The following is a 16,537-nucleotide window of genomic DNA, read 5'->3' as shown; positions in this document are numbered from 1 at the left end:
ACGTTCTTCAAGGTCCGATCCGCCCGGAAACACGTCCCAGAAAGAAAAGGTCCGCGAGGCGGCTGAAGTCGCGAGCGCGGCGGGTTTCCAGCGCTGGGCGCGGGGCTCCTGTGGACTGTCGGCCGGAGAGCAGGGATGGGGCGGGCTCGCCAGAGGTGGCGGAACAGCCCGCTTTACTCTCCCGTTTCTTTCTCCGAACCCAGCTGAGCTGGTGGTTTCCCACCGACTTTCTTTCCATCGTGCACAGGCAGGCGCGGGGTGAAAGGTCACAAAATGGCGCTGGCTGCTCGTCTCTTACCCCGCTTGGTTTTCTCTGGGCCTCTGCCCGGCGGAGCCGCCAGACCCCGGGCTCCCGATGCAGCCGAAGTGAGGCCGCACTTGGCTGGACTTTGCTGCTTCTGTCGCCGCCACCTCGGCTCCAGAACGGCCCCATTTCCTCGAGTCACTTGGGCCTCGGCGGCCTCGGTGCTGCCTGCTCCGGGCCTCCGGCGTCCCCTGCTGAGCCCTCCGGGACTCTCCGCAGCCCTCCCCGCTTTCCCCGTCTGCGCGCCGCGCCGCTACAGCACCGAGGAGCAGCCCCAGCAGCGCCAGAAAACCAAGATGCTCATCCTGGGCTTCTCCAACCCCATCAACTGGGTTCGGACTCGAATTTACGCCTTCCTTATCTGGGCCTATTTCGACAAAGAGTTCAGCATCAAAGAATTCTCAGAAGGAGCGAAGCAGGTTTGTTCCTTACCCCGGGGTTAACCTGTGTGTCTCTCATGCGTTCAGCTGGTACATGTAAAAGTGTTTAGCACAGAGGTATCCTCACTGGAGCCCAGACTGTCAAACGTGGGTAGTGACCCTGGCACAGTCTCTCTCCGGCCACTTGTTTACTTTAAAGTAAGCTTCTGCTTTCTTTGCATGGTGCCGAAGTTCTCGGTTCGATTGAGGCACCAGAGGAAGTCCCCCAATTACTTTTCCCCCCTCTCTACAGGTTTTGAATCAGATAGAAATAGATTGAAAGCTCATTTCTGCCACTTAAAAGCCATGTGACTTTATCATTTTGGAGGTGATTTTCTGCAAAATGAAAAAGACAATGTCTGGCACATAGTAGGTACTCCATAAATGTTTGCTGAACAAATGAATGAGTGGATAAAATTGATTTGAAGAGTAAATGAGATAACATTTCTAAAGTGCTGTAATGTCATTTGGGGAGAAGAACAAAAACTTCCTGCCATCTATTGCCAGAGCTCCTTTGCCCGTTATTCCGCTTACCCTCACTCCCGCCCCTCCCATCCTACTCCTAGAGAATAACCTAAAGGAGAGCAATTTTCCCCTTTCAAAGAATTTGCTCAGACAACCTGGTGGCTGATGAGTGCACAGCACCCAGCCCTGACCCTGACAGTTCTGTCCCTCTTTCTGAGTGGCTGATTAATAGTTCACCTTACCCTTGCCACATGTTGCTCACTTTGGGTCCTGAGATGTGCAGATTTTGTGTATACATACATTTTTCAGAATGAAAGTCCTATAACTTTCTTGAATCTCTTAGAGAGTTTGTCATTCCCAGACATTTTAGAACTATTGGTAAACAATAAAAGTCATAGTTTATTTCTCAGTTTATACCTGCATGTACCTTAAAATTGTGCCATCAGTGTAATCATTTTACAGTTGGTTGTATACTGGTGTTTGTATATTTACTCCTAATTTATTTCAGATTATTTCTATAAACACAGCCATTTATGTGTATTTATGTGACCTGTCAGTTATGAATTAAATATTTTTATGTATGTACGTATTTATTTAGGTTAATCCTCAACCAAGGATATTTTTCTACTGAATTTAATTTTTTTATTTTTATTGTTTTTATCCTCACCCAAGGACATTTTTGCATTTATCTTCAGAGAGAACGGGAAGAAAGAGAGAAACATCAATGTGAGAGAGATACATTGAGTAGTTGCCACCCCCACGACCCTAACCAGGGCTGGGGACAAACTGCAACCGAGGTACGGGAACCAAACCCGGGACTCTCTGGTCCATGGGCCAACGCTCTAACCACTGAGCCAAACCGGCCAGGGCTTTAGATTTAATGGAAGGGAGGGAGAGAGGGAGAGAGAGAGAGAGAAACATTGACATGAGAGAGGCACAGTAATTAGTTGCCTCCCATATAACCCTGACTGGGCCGGGGATCAAATCTGCAACCCAGGTGCATGCCCTTGACCAGGACTCAAACCATTTGGTCCAAGGGCCGGCGCTCTAACTGCTAAGCCAAACTGGCAAGGGCTAAATTTAATATTGTAATTAGTGTCAACTCTTGACTGATTTAGGTGTTTATTAAAAAATTATAAAGCAAAGAAAACTTGATTAATAGCATCATAAAGTGTAAACCTTTGCTTATGTCAGTTCTCAAAATCTTGTCCATGCAGAAGTAAATTTCCATGATTCGACTATTCTCCACAATGCCCACTGATGACATGTGAGCTTGCCTACATCATGACACATATATGACTCAGCTCATTTATGTGTTAATAAGGAATGGAAGTAATCTCCCTACCATGGGCGGTAATGGGACACTTGTTAGTCACTCTCTGATCTTAGGAGTTAACTCCTTAGGAGTTAACTAAAATAGTTAACTTTTTAAGCCACCCCTCCTTTGCTATTAAGTAGCATCTCCACCCTTCATCAACCAGTCTGTATTTAGTTTTGTCTCTTCCAAGTCAATTTTTGTGTATTTAGTTCTTCTGATATCCAAAAAGGATGTTGGATCATCTGTGGCAAATGTTTGGCAGTTCCCTTAAATTAGTGGATGCTTATCATATCTTTCAGATTAAGCAAATCAGTTCTTCAGCACCTAAGATTTAAAAAGACATGGCTAAAAAACCTTCTTCCAACTAGATCTTATAATGCAACTGTACCTCCCTTGCATGAATGTAATTTACGGGCTCGGGAATAATCTAGTGCAAAAACATTAGTTAGTGTATCTACACTCATGGGCTCCACTTGCCCTTTCTCCTTGGGCTAACAACCTCCCAGCAATAAGTTGTTATCTTAGGTTGTGAATATCAAGTTATCAATTAGATCATGTTTATTATGATTTTTCTTGTTTTAATTATAGAACATAGAACCTGAAAATGAAAAGGCACCTTAGGGCTTATCATTGTAGTCTAATCCTCCTTTACAGATGAGGAAACGAAGTTCCAGAAAAGTGAAATGATTGGCTCAAGGATGCATAGCTAGTGACTGCCGAGGTGCACTCTCTTATGACCCACTCCACAAGCAGTCTTGGTCCTTCAGAGTCACTAAAATTGAGATGGTTGAGTATCATCTAGGCACGCTTTTATTTATCACCTGAAGCAGAGAAATAGGCGATCCCATGCTGTAAATGGCTTTATTAGCTCCACAGACCCTCCTCTCCATTGATATGCATATATGGCACGCTTTCTTCCCTGTTACTGCCATCAAATCACATTAATCATATACTGCATTGTGGTTTTTCTTATAACTTTTTGCACATTTTAGCCTTTTCTATGAAAAAGAAAGCTATTTTCTATTTAGGTTAGATACTCCTTATCAGACCAGTTTACAACAGTTCTGATGCTAAATCCCCAGATTTAATGCAGATTCCACAGATTAAGGGTTCAGTCCCACAAGACTGCCTCCACTTCAGACACCAACCCAAGTCCTGGCCTCCCATACTTTTGACCTACTAACTATAAATTGGATTCCCACATCCCTCGGTAATTTGCTAGAATGGCTCACAGAAATCAGGAAAGCACATCACTTGCTATTTTCAATTTATTTTAAAGAAACAGCCTAATTGAAGAGATGCACATGGAAAAGTATGTGGGAAGGGCTGTGGAGTTTCCATGCCCTTTTCAGGTGCACCACATTTCCCACATCTCTCAGGGGCACTGACCTGGAAGCTTCCAGTCTTTTCCTTTAGGGTTTTTATAGAGCTTCCATTATGTAGGCATGATTGATTAAGGCATTGGCCATTGGTGATTAACTCAATCCCCAGCACTCGTATCCTCCCTGAAAGTCTGGAGGTCGGGCTGAAAGTTCCAAACCTGTAATCACATGATTGGTTCCTCTGACAACCAACCCCCATCTTCCAATTGTCACCTCATTAATCTAAACTCAGGTATGGTTAGGAGCTCTGTGCCAGGAACCAGAATAAAGACCAAATACAATAAACCCTGGATTATGCAGACCTCAGTTTAATGGACAAGATTTTCAACCCGTATGTCATGTGAAAATTAACACCCTGTTAATTTTAAATGCTCTTGACCAAGATTTGCTTACAATTAAAATAACAGGTTTTTGTTTGTTATTAAGTCACTATTATTTTAAACACATTTAAAAAAAAATTTCTTTATTGATTTTAGTGAGAGAGGAAGGAAGAGGGAGAGAGAGATAGAAACATTGATGAGAGAGAACATGGATTGGCTTCCTCCAGCATACCCCCTACTGGGGATTTGGCCCACAACCTGGGCATGGGCCCTGACCAGGAATCAAACCGGCGACCTCTTTGGTGCATGGGTCGACGCTCAACCACTGAGCCATACCAGCTGGGATAAACAAATTTTAGTGAATAGGCTATATGTTGGAAAAAACACTGTAGTAATTGTGCCTACATAAATAAATAACATATCTACAACTATAGTCTACATATTTAAGTTCAAGAGTCACCAATTGTAAACAACGTTTTGTTGAATGATTAGCACGTGAACACACTACATCGCACCCAGTAATTGCTTCTGTTGTCAACTGGCTTTCTTCATCAGTTTTAAGGTGTGCCGGTGAATGTTCCCGTGTGCGCTAAGCCACGTCCCAGCCGTGGGCATTTGTTTACTCACAGTGACTGGTGAATACAAGCATTTACTAGACCTACTCAGTATAAATTTAAAATTACAATAATACATATAGAAAATTTTTCTGTGAAATTTAACTTTTCATACATACTAAATTTTAATTACACAAACGTATCTACATAAAGTAAAAACAGGTAAACTAATTTGTCAATTTTTTAACATGAATTTAGAAAACCTACTTTGTTATATAACAGACTTGCAGCTTTAATGGACACCCCTTCACCTGAATTAGTCTGTTATATCTTGAGGTTTTACTGTATATATTTCTTATATCACAGTATCACATCAATCATATGTGCATATTGATATATCTTCCCTATGACTGCCCTCAAACCACATTAATCATATACTATTGTTCTCCTATATTTTGCTTGCACATTTCAGCCTTTGCTGTGAAAAAGAGGGCTATTTCCTAAAAACCTCTTTAGGTTAGACACTCCTATATTATCAAAGCCTTTCTTATTAGGGCAGCCTCCAAATGGTTTATTATTACCATATAGGATAATTCGCTCAGGTGTATCTCCCTTGGCTACACAGACTAGAGTCTAATGGTTGGGTTTCAATATGATGGTTATGGTTGTTTCTTTTTACCAAAATATTACCCATCTTCCACACATGAAGGCTTACTAAAACATATAGGGTCTCTGAACCCTGAGGGCCTCTAAGATGTTTGCAAGGGATCTTTGGATCTAGTTGGGCTTGTGCCTTTTCTCAAAATTCAGCTTCATTGTTCTAGTTTGATACGGCTGCTATAACAAAATGCCATAGTCTGGGTTGCTTAAACCACAGAATTTTATTTTCTCACAGTTCTGAAGGCTAGAAGTCCAAGATCAAGGGGTTGGCAGCTTTGGATTCTTTTGAGGGCTCTTTCCTTTGCTTACAGATAGATGTTTTTTTTTCCTCTGTGCACATGTACCCCTGGTGTCTCCTTGTGTGTCCAGATTTCCCGTTATAAGAACACCAGTTAGATTGGATTAGGGCCTACCCTCTTTTACTTTATCACTTCTTTAAAGGTCCTATCTCCAAATACAATCACCTTCTGAAGTACTTGGAATTAGAGCTTCAACATACTAATTGGGGGAGAATACAGTTCAGCCCATAATAATTATGTGACGTTGGCTCTCTGACGTGCCTGTGTGCATCCTCTTTCTCCTGCCAGTTCATCCAGTAACCGTAGATGTTACTTCTTTAGGAAGCCCTCTCTGGTCCTCCCATATTGGCTTAGGTGGCTCTTCTGTTTGCTCCCACATCATCCTGTTCTTACTCCTGACATAATTTTTGAACTTGTCAGTTTACTTGCCTTCTCCCTTACTTGAAGACAGGTTGAGCCTTATGCACAGTTTCATTTTTGTTCCCCCACTTTTAAATAGGACCGCCTACTTCAAAGTTGGAACCCATTGTAGTATAACACTCAGAATGGTTGATTACTTCATCATTATTTAAAAATTAAATATATAGGAGGATTTTTATTCAGGCCCTAGTGTGTATACCACACACTGTTTTTTCCCAGGTCCTGAGAGTGAATACATAATTATCAGTCTGCCTAGTTACTACTATGTATATGGGAAGGCCATATGAGAAAATAAAAGCCAACCAACTAGAAAGAGTCATGCCTAACATTGATATCTTAGTGCTTGACATTGTTTTATTACCTTTAACATAAAAGTCTTTGTTACACTTAGCCATTTAAGTTTGAGCATTGTACATTGTATGGTATTTAGCCCGGTGTTTTGAAATAACAATCACCACCCTTCCTCCAATATATTTTTTTAAGGCCTTTGCTCATGTGTCCAAGTTGCTGTCACAGTGTAAATTTGATCTGTTGGAAGAACTTGTGGCCAAAGAGGTAAAGTATACTTTAATTTTTTTTTCCAAAATAAATGCATTATTTCCTTGCAATCAAATGATATACAGAACATTGTCCTTACATATGCTTAAAAATAGTATGTGTGCCATCAGCCAAAGTAGAGTCCCTGTATCATTCCTTTTGGATACCTTGGGTCATGTAAAAGCATAGTACTACTTGCTACTAAGGCATAAGTAAGTACATATGATGTCTTTCTATTGTTCTTATATAGAATGCCCTGTTATAAATTACCTAGTTGAATAACTTGATGCTTTTTAGTCTTGCTTTTGAAGCTGAGTAAATATGGTAGTAAATTTAAAAATAGAAAATGTATTCCATGAACAATTTATTGAACTTCTTGAAAATCTTTAAAAAAAACTTAAGAGGTGAATTACAGTTTTCTTTTTCCAAACTTAGCTGCTGAATGTATTGAAAGAAAAGGTTACTTCACTACCTGACAGCCATAAAAATGCCCTTGCTGCTGACTTAGATGAAATTGTATACACCTCAACAGGGGACATCTCTATTTACTACGATGACAAAGGTAATGCTGGAGCATAGGTAACTTTAAATGGTCTATAATTGTCCAGATGAGCTAAACTACTGGAAAATCATGAAATAATGGGAGTTTGTTGGTACAAGTAGATATTTATGGACTTCAGAGAAAATAATATAGTCATTCTTTAAAGACCCAGCTCTGAAAGAGTCGAGATATGATAATGGTTTCTTATGCCTTTCTACCTGGAACTTCTCCCTACTGCTATTTAATTTACAGGAGAGAGCATTGTTATGTAAGTTGATGAAAATAATCTGTCTAGGACAAGCTGCTCCCATATCTCAAATTAAAAATGTGTTTCCGATCTCCTAACTTGAAGGAAACAGTTGTGCATTTTAAATGTCCAACTATATGTTAAGTAGAAGTAGTAAAAGAAAAAGTAAATATCATCTAAAAACTGTTTTGAAAGATCAACTATAGAACTCCCAAAGTGTATTTATTTGGAGGCAATGAAAAATAATTGAAAGAAACTTTAGTGGTTATCTGGTTCATCTTCTTGTCCAGTGCGTACTTTTTCTTCACAGCATTCCTGAAAATTTATTGACTTATTTATTCCTGCTATAAATATTTGCATATGTATTGTGTGCCAGGCATGTAGGAAATCTAGACTTTGCTTTTACACTTCCCAAGCCACTTCTGATTTGGACTTTTTCTTTTATCCTCACCTGAGGACATTTTTGCATTTATCTTTAGACAGAGTGGGAGGGAGAGAGGGAGAAAGAGAGAGAGAGAGAAACCTCGATGTAAGATAGACACATCGAGTGGTTGCCACCCACACAACCCCAACCTGGGCCAGGGACAAACTTGCAACCGAGATAGTGCCCTCAGTGGGAACCAAACCCAGGACTCTGGTCCGCGGGCAGATACTGTAACCGCTGATCCAAACTGGCCAGGGCTGATTTGGACTCTTAATAGTTAAAATTTTGTCATACACATGTTAATTTGAAAAATTTGTAAACGTACTTTTACATATTTTTCATAAATATATTTTCTCCCCTAATATTTCAAATTGCATCTTAGCACCATAATTACTACCTAATTTGTACACAAGAGATTGTCATAATCATTAGGCATAGCAAAGTGAATTAGGGTAGAATAGAAAGAAGTCTTCTTTCTGGCATTTTGGGGGTTAATTAGCAGCAAGAAATATTTTTCCCCCTCATTTTTGGTTTGACAACAGATATCTGTTATAATTTTAGAAAATGCTACAAATTGAAAATAATCTATATAGTACACTTCGTGAATAGTACATGCTCAATAAATAATAGCTGTTATTGCAATGCAGAGAAGAGGGCAAATATGTCATTTACTGTAAGAGAATTTTCTGAAGATAAAAAGTTAACAATATAGGTATCTTAAGTTAGACTAGAAGAAGCACAAAATTTGATCTGTAACTACTGCCAGTTTCTATTTCATTTTGGATATATGGATGACAAATTATTGTGATTTGTATTTGTGTGTGTATGTGTATGTTTTTTCCCTAAGGAAGGAAGTTTGTTAACATCCTGATGTGCTTTTGGTATCTAACCAGTGCCAACATCCCCAGTGAAACTTTAAGTGGAGCCGGTGTGTTCCAGGTTAAGTTGGGGGATCAGAACGTGGAAACTAAACAACTTCTTAGTGCAAGCTATGAGTAAGTAATTACATTTCATACTATGATTAGAAAACTAAAGGGGACTTTAGGAAGAAAGGATTGAAATTTGACAAGTTATTTATGAAGAAAGTCATAATGACATTCTGGCCATGAAGCAAGAGTGTTCAGAAATTTAGAAGGAAGTAATATTGTTAAATGTAATTAAACAGTGTTTCAGCTGTCTATTGCTGCATTACAAATCACTCCAAAACTCAGTAGCTTCAAACAGCCCATTTATATTGTCTGCTATTTTACTGCTCAGGAATTTTGGAAAGGTTCAACTCTGGGGTTTTCTCTGCTTCACCTGGCATCAACTGGGGTAACAGGGCCTAGAGGACTCATTTCCCCAGTGGATTCTTCACTGACACGTGGGTCACCTTGGTGCTTCTTGGCTTCTCCACATAATGTCTCATTCTCCAAGGCCTTTCTTCGTGGCTTGGCTTGTGGTAGTCTTGGGCTAGTCACGTGTTTATGGTGGTTGGCTTTCGAGAGGCAGAAGACAGAAGATGTTAGGAGCGCTATGCCCAGAGTTGGAACAACATTATTTCTGCCATAGTCCACTTGTCAAAGCAGTCACAGGACCTGTGCAGGTAAAAGGGCCTGAAGAGACTCTACTCTTATGGGGCAATGGCAAGGTTACACTGCAGAAGCCCGCTGGATGGGAGATACGCTTATGGCCCTGGTTGGAAAATAAAATCTGCCATAATTGGCATATGGACTATACACTCACTAGACATTTATTGACCATCTCCCATTTACCAAGTACTCTAGAAGGGGTTGAAATACAAAATTAAAGGTTCTTGCCCTTAAGGAGTACTGTCTAGTAGGAGGTTAGCAAATTATTTAAAAGAGACACTACTGTATATTTTGTGCTAATAAAATTTGGAGCAATGAACAAGTTAAGCAAGTCAGTGGAGACATAATTATATATTTAAATACTTAATTTTAATCTACTGAATTGTCTCTTTTGAAATATCATTTATAATGAAAGAGTGCTATAATCAATACTAACCTTTGGTTCTTTCGATCTTCCCTGGTAAGACCATGGGCAGCTCATAAACACTGTTATTTTAAAGACTGATCTAATGTGTTTAATCCAGATAACACTGAAGTGCTGTTTTCATCACTATAGTCCAGTTTATTTCTCCTCATATGAAGCATATGTTATAGCTAGTATTTAATAAAAGAATCATACCCATTTTTCACAGGGTTGGCAGATGTGGGAGTGTAGATCAGTCCATCAAAAATACTCATTTTAGTTGTGAATGTACTTCTGATTTTGTGGGGATATTTTCTGTGATTGAATTGGTAAACCTTTTATTTGTATTTTTATTTACCATTAGCTTATTGCTAAAAACTGCTTCTAATGTACACTTGCAGATTAGTTATGTAAGAAATATTTGAACTGATGTAGAATTCACATTATTTGTAATTTTCTCCCTAGATTTCAGAGGGAGTTTACACAAGGAGTAAAGCCTGACTGGACCATTGCACGGATTGATCACTCAAAGTTACTAGAATAATCTTTCTTGGAAAGAAATCAGCTAGTTTGGACTTTTAGCAGTTGCTGTGAAAAAACTAAGGAAGAAAATTTGGATCAGTTTATTTTCACTTAATCAAATCTGTAGATTACTTTTATATTATTCTGAAATACTCCTTGTAGTATATTGATGTGATATAATGATGTTGTCACCTTCTGTAGAAGAGGTCAAAATAAACTACAACAGCCCATTGTTGGTGTCATAGTCACTATCATCTCTAGTGATACGTGTATATGTATATACATACAGACTAATTTTATAGATAATAAGGTACTGAAAAAACTACACATTTCTAACAATGGTCCTTAAGTATTATATTTGTGATTAGTACATTTAAACCAATAATTCAAATATGTATAAGGTTTATTTATTAAAATCGGTGCTATTTGTTACCTCTGGTCACTAGCTAGATGAGAAGGAGAAATGGATGGAATTATGGCAGGTTGGTCACTGCACAGTGAACTTGAAGCTTTCTAAAGCACAAAGAGGAAAAAAATAGTCTGTCGGCCACCTGTGGGGTAATATCAAGTCTTCTAACATACTTGCATTTGGAGTCCTAGAAGTTGGGGTAGGACAGATAAAATATATGTAAGAAATAATGTCAAAATTTTCTTAATTGATGAAAACTATCCAAAACCCACATATCCAAGCAATTCATCAAACAGGATAACATCAAAAAACCTCACTGAGTACATCATGAAGTGTTGAAAACCGGAGAAAATTATAAAAGCAGCTGGAGAAACAAAAAAACATTCAATACAGAGAATGACTTTTTCTTTTCTCAAACTGCAAGTTAGAAACCTTGGTTTGATACCTTTTAAATGCTGAAAGAAAACCTATTGGCCTTCAATTCTATATTCAACAAAAATATCCTTTAGAAAAGGTGTGAAAAGACCTTTTCACACGGAAAAGATGAATTTGTTGCCAGTAGACCTATTTTATAAGAAATATTAAGGACTAATGGACAGAATAGATTAAAAAATGGAACCATACATATTGGACAATTGATTCTTACTTTAAGAAATTGGCTCACAAGATTGTAGAGGCTAGTATGTCCCAAATCTGCAGAATAGGGCAGTAGGCTGGAGCCCCAGGGAAGAGTTGATGCTGCAGTTCAAGTCTGAAGCAAGTCTGCTGGCAGAGTTCCTTCTGGGGGACTTAGTCTTCTTCTACTAAGAGCTGGTTAATGAGGCCCACCCACATGATGGAGGTAATCTGCTTTACTCAGGGTCTGCTGACTCACATATTAATCTCATCTAAAGTATATCTTCACAGAAACATCTCAAATAATGTTTGACCAAATATCTGAGTACTGTGACCTAGTCAAGTCAATAGATAAAATTACCATACACAACCATATACTCTTCCCTTAGATTCAACAAAGGTTAACTTTTGCCATATTGTTTCATCTCTGTATATGCACACACACACTAATCTGCTACTAGGTTCTAGTGTGTGTGTGTTGGGAAGGGATTTCTCCATAAGGTCAAGCAGTTCTGAGATACCACCTGACTGGCCTACAACTCAATTCTGACACTATCTAGAGATAATATAAGATTCACTGGTTAAGGGTTCTGTCCTATAAGATTCCCCCTCCCCCTCCAAAGCCAATCACAAGTTCAGGTTATCACCTGGGCTTCTGACAACTGGCTATAGATTGGAGGTTTCAGTGACTCCCTCCTTGGGTTTCATATATATGCTAGAGCAGCTCATAAAACTCAGAAACATTTTACTTAGAGATTATCCATTTATATAAAAGGATATAACCTAGGAGCAGCCAGATAGAATGGATGCATACATAGGACAAGGTACGTGGGAAGGGGTCCGTGGAGCTTTCATGCCCTCTCAGCATGCCATACCCCACATCTGCAAATGTTCCCCAAAGCTCTCTCAACTCATCCTTTTGGGGCTTTATGGAGGAGTCATTACATCAGTGATTAATTCCATCACGGCTGTTGAGGCTGTTGACTATCGACTAAACTACCAGCCCCCCTCTCCTCAGGAGTCAGGGAGAGGGGACTGCAAGTCCCAACCCTCTAATCACAGGGTTAGTTCGGCAACTAGCCCCCATTCTTAGGTGCTTTTCAAGTCACCGCATGAATATAAACTCAGGTGTGGTTGAAAGGTGTTTGTTAGGAATATCAAGACACTTATCACTTAGGAAGTTCCAAAGGTTTTAGGGCCAGAAACTGAGATAAAGACCAAATATATAAAATCCTAATATCATATACATAGTTTTTACCTAAGCCATTTGAAAGTAAGTTTCAGACATGTATGGTTGTTTTAAGCCACTAAATTTGTAGCAATTTGTTACATCAGCAACAGGAAATTAATATACAACATGATTCTTGCAAAATAGTTGGAAAAATGATGATTCTATATCTTCTACTGGCATTCTTCTGTAAAACAGTGATATTTAAAAATACCACTGCAAATGCATGAATTTTAATCAGTGTAGTATTCATAATAGTTATTATTCTTGATGCTTAAATAGCCCCCAGTTTAACCAGTAGGAGCCCCTGCAATCTGTCTGCTTTGACAGGTTAAAGACTAACATGACCCTGTTGTTAGTCTGTGCTTTTGCACTTTCTGGCATAACAGTATATCCTAGGATCTTTTATTCGTTGTCTGCCTCAGCTGAAAACTCAATGGTTTCTCCAAGGGGCATGATATTTTTCTCAGGTCAATTGCTATACACTGAATATTTGTGCCCTACCCTCCAATTCGTTTGTGGAAATTCTACCCTGCAGTGTGATGGGAGATGGGTGGGGGGGATGGAGCCCTCATGAGCGGGATTAGTGCCCTACTAAGAAACACCACCATCAAAAACAAAACGGCTTCCTCACTGCTTCTTCCATGTGAAGACACAGAAGAAGAAAGTGGGCCCTCACCAGACACTGAATCTGTGGCACCTTGATCTTGGCCTTCCCAACCTCTAGAACCGTGAGAAAGAAATGTTTGTTGTTTAAGATGCTCAGTCTGTGATACTTTTGTTGTAGCAGCCCGTGTGGGCTAAGACGGGGCTGATGTTTAGAAACTGATTTGAACATCTTGAAGTGTTTTTATACTTTATTTCTTCAAAAGAATGTTCATATACATAAACATTTGATATTTTGGATTATTTATCTAAAAGAACATTGGGAAAGCTAAATGTGGGCTGTTTGCATTTATTTCTGTCAACTTTATTTAAAATATCCTTCCCCCATCACTCTCTGTGCCCTAACCCAGGTTTATTTTGGTTTATAGTATTATCACGTATGACATTGTAATATATATTACTATGTTGATCTGTTCTGTTATCTGGCTCTCCTGTTGTAACCAGGAGAATCAACCTCACTCGGACATAAAGTAATTTTGAATATTAGGAGCTTTATTACCTGCGCAGGGACTGCAGCCAACCTACACAGAGGAGAACTGCAGCCCAGCTCAGGGGGAGGGTTGCTTATATAGGACAGGGGTCATTCAAGAGGTTAGCAGAGCAAGCAAGCTACGTGTACGGAAGTGGGTATCAGCAGTTAGTAGTTGCACAAGTTGTTTATTTTATATTTCTTAACATTTATTAGATCCCAGCCTTGAATGTCTCATTTTCCCATCTGGCATCTTCTAATTAGTTAAGCTCATGGTCAATACCCTTGTGGTCATGGCTGATGCATACATTCCTCTTCAAGAATTTTTGCAAAAACAACTCAGGTTCAAGGAACCCAGGAGAGGTTCCTTCTTCTAGCGGATGGAGAATTACTGGGTTATAACAATCCAACTAAAGCATCTTGGTCCTGGAGCAGTATCTGGTACATAGTACAGCTAAGTAGATATTAGTTGAATGAATGAATAAATATATGAGTGAACCTCACTGCTGAGTTTCTGGACTCACATAACAGGAACATTTTTCTTCTTGCCTTTGATTTGATGCCCTAGCAAGCTAAATGTGTTTTATTTCATCAGGTACAGTCTTCATCTCAGGAGGTATGCGGTATTATTGGATAGTGATCTTGCTTTTATGGTCTTCTAATAGATGTCATTCATTCTAAACACCACACGGTGGAGCTGATTGTGTATGGAATCTAAAACCAGAATCAGCAGTAAGTTTGATAAGGTCTGAAGTCACCAAGCAATGGGAGGATTGCTTTGCTTACCGACAAATTTTTGTAGATATAGGAAAATGCTCAAAAAAATTTCTAAGAAACAAAAGGTGTTGATATTAAAAGGGTTAAGGCATAGGTCAAATCGGAGGGAACGTTTTCCTACATCTCTTCTCTGGTTGTTGGAACCATAGTTTACATCATTCAGTTCCTCTGTGATTATCCCCACCCTCAGAAGCTGTTTCTGGATGGTGTAGTGTACTGACTAGTAGATTATGCTAGTACATTTTACATACTGTAGCTTATGCTGCAGTAACAACAACAACAAATCTCCAAGCCTCAATGTATTGAGGCCAAAATAAATAGTATGTTTTTTGTTCACACTGCATATCTAATAAGAGACACTTAGGGACTCTGTTGATTGTGTCATCACCCTCCCTCCTAGACACAGGTGATGGGTGGCCACTTCCTGATACTATGGCAAATGAAAAACAACTCTGAAGGGTCTCACATGAGTAATTACATGCTAAACTTGGAAGTGATACAATTCACTGGCCAGAACATAACCCTGTCAACCACAGAGATCCAGGAAGTCTATTATGTGGCTGTGATGCTGTTGTAATTACCCTAGTTACTAACAACAAGAAAGGAGCAAAGGGAAGGCCAAACACTACAAGCATGCCATTTGTGCAGCTTTGCCAGGAACCTGCAGTTTAACACCCCCCAGGTAGCCACCAGTCTATTCCCCACAGATCGCTGGGGGAAAAGACTGGACAGGGTGGAGAATAGATACAAGTAAAGTCTGGGTAAAATAGGAAAGGTACTTGCCTAAAAGTCACACCTGGAAACAGGTCATTGGCCAGAGTAGGTGTGGCCACTGCCAGTGTGGGAAGATGTGGAATATTTAAACAAAAAATTTTGCTCTCTTGGTTTCTCTTGTTTGACTCCTGGCCGCGGGGCTCTCAAGCTCCTGCTCTCTTGCATTTGCCCACATGTCTCACAGTCATGTGGACTCTGCACAATGGACCGATGGACTGCAGCTAGCCTAATGCTATACCAAACCCAATTCCAACATGGACTGGAAACTCTGGACACTGGCTTTGCTTCTAGCTCTACTGAATCCCCAGCTGCACTTCTTCCAGGAAAGGATTAAGGGAAATGGGACTTTGGAAACCCAGAATGCAATTCTATGCAAATAAAACTCACTCATCTTCCCGTGTGAGTCTCAGAAAATTGTTTTATTGGTTTGGTTTTGTTTTTTTCCAACATATCATAAAGACACCACCCCTAGCGCTCAATGGGGGAAGGGATACCCAACTTCCACCAATAACAGCTGGAAGACAGAGAGTGAGAAGCATTTGGTGAGCAGCAATAATGATCACCACGTGCAGCCAGAAACAATCTCTCTTGTTTTAACCCTAGAAATGGCTATCTTAGAGCCACTCAGTGCTCACTACTGCATCAGAGATCAGGATGCTCAGGAGAAAGAGGGATTTCCTAGATCTTTTGGTGATATATTATTAACTGAGAGTTACTGACTATTCTGCCAAAGGAGCTTGAGATGAGGGTTTCTCTTCCTATATACCAATAACTGCAGTTGTAAACCAGTTCTAAATGAAAAATGCCATAGAACACCTGAATTCCATTCTCTTCATTTAATGATGTCTGCCAATGTGCATTAAAATACCCCTTGGATTAATGAGGGTGCCATATGAGATATCTATTGTTTCAAAATAATAATTTTAAGAAACTTAGATAAGACTTTATGAGAGCACTTAATATTAGTCATTTGATCTCACAATATGGATAGATTATGCAAATGGTCAGTACGTCATTTAGAATTTGTTCTGACTGCATGAAACAAAGACTTAAAATCCTGACTTAAATAATATAAAAGTAATTTATTTCTTATATACATAATAAAAGTCCAGAGACAGGATGCTTTGGGCTAGTATGCCAACTCCACAGTCTTTGGGGATCCAGGCTCTTTCTGGTCACAACTGCCTTTCTTAGGATATGACCCTTGTCCTCA

General features: G+C 39.5%; 1 protein-coding gene across 4 annotated transcripts; it reads left to right on the top strand.

Moving 5' to 3' along the window:
• Positions 1-204: 204 nt before the first annotated feature.
• Positions 205-14,411, top strand: MAIP1 (matrix AAA peptidase interacting protein 1). 4 transcript variants are annotated; one of them, XR_004958674.1, is made up of 5 exons: positions 205-723; positions 6,625-6,696; positions 7,114-7,240; positions 8,784-8,885; positions 14,369-14,411. XR_004958674.1 is itself a non-coding variant. In XM_036254413.1 (5 exons), the coding sequence occupies exons 1-5, from the start codon at positions 274-276 to the stop codon at positions 10,406-10,408; spliced, it is 876 nt and encodes a 291-aa protein (XP_036110306.1). In that variant the 5' UTR covers positions 205-273; the 3' UTR covers positions 10,409-10,609. The 4 variants fall into 4 exon arrangements, 2 of the variants coding, with proteins under 2 accessions (XP_036110306.1, XP_036110307.1); XR_004958673.1 differs by lacking the exon at positions 14,369-14,411 and adding an exon at positions 10,330-10,420; XM_036254413.1 differs by lacking the exon at positions 14,369-14,411 and adding an exon at positions 10,330-10,609 and having other exon boundaries at positions 8,738-8,885.
• The last annotated feature ends 2,126 nt before the right edge of the window (positions 14,412-16,537 follow it).

The sequence above is a fragment of the Molossus molossus genome, unplaced genomic scaffold (genome assembly GCF_014108415.1).
Source record: "Molossus molossus isolate mMolMol1 unplaced genomic scaffold, mMolMol1.p scaffold_m16_p_11, whole genome shotgun sequence".
NCBI lineage: Eukaryota > Metazoa > Chordata > Mammalia > Chiroptera > Molossidae > Molossus > Molossus molossus.
Note: the sequence above shows the minus strand (reverse complement) of the source record. Positions and strands in the feature narration are given on the sequence as shown.

Coding starts and splice junctions, on each gene's coding strand:
- MAIP1 (XM_036254413.1), top strand. CDS start 274: ATGGCGCTGGCTGCTCGTCTCTTACCCCGCTTGGTTTTCTCTGGGCCT. Junction 7,241..8,737: donor TATTTACTACGATGACAAAG/GTAATGCTGGAG, acceptor TTTTTCCCTAAG/GAAGGAAGTTTGTTAACATC. Junction 8,886..10,329: donor CTTCTTAGTGCAAGCTATGA/GTAAGTAATTAC, acceptor TTTTCTCCCTAG/ATTTCAGAGGGAGTTTACAC.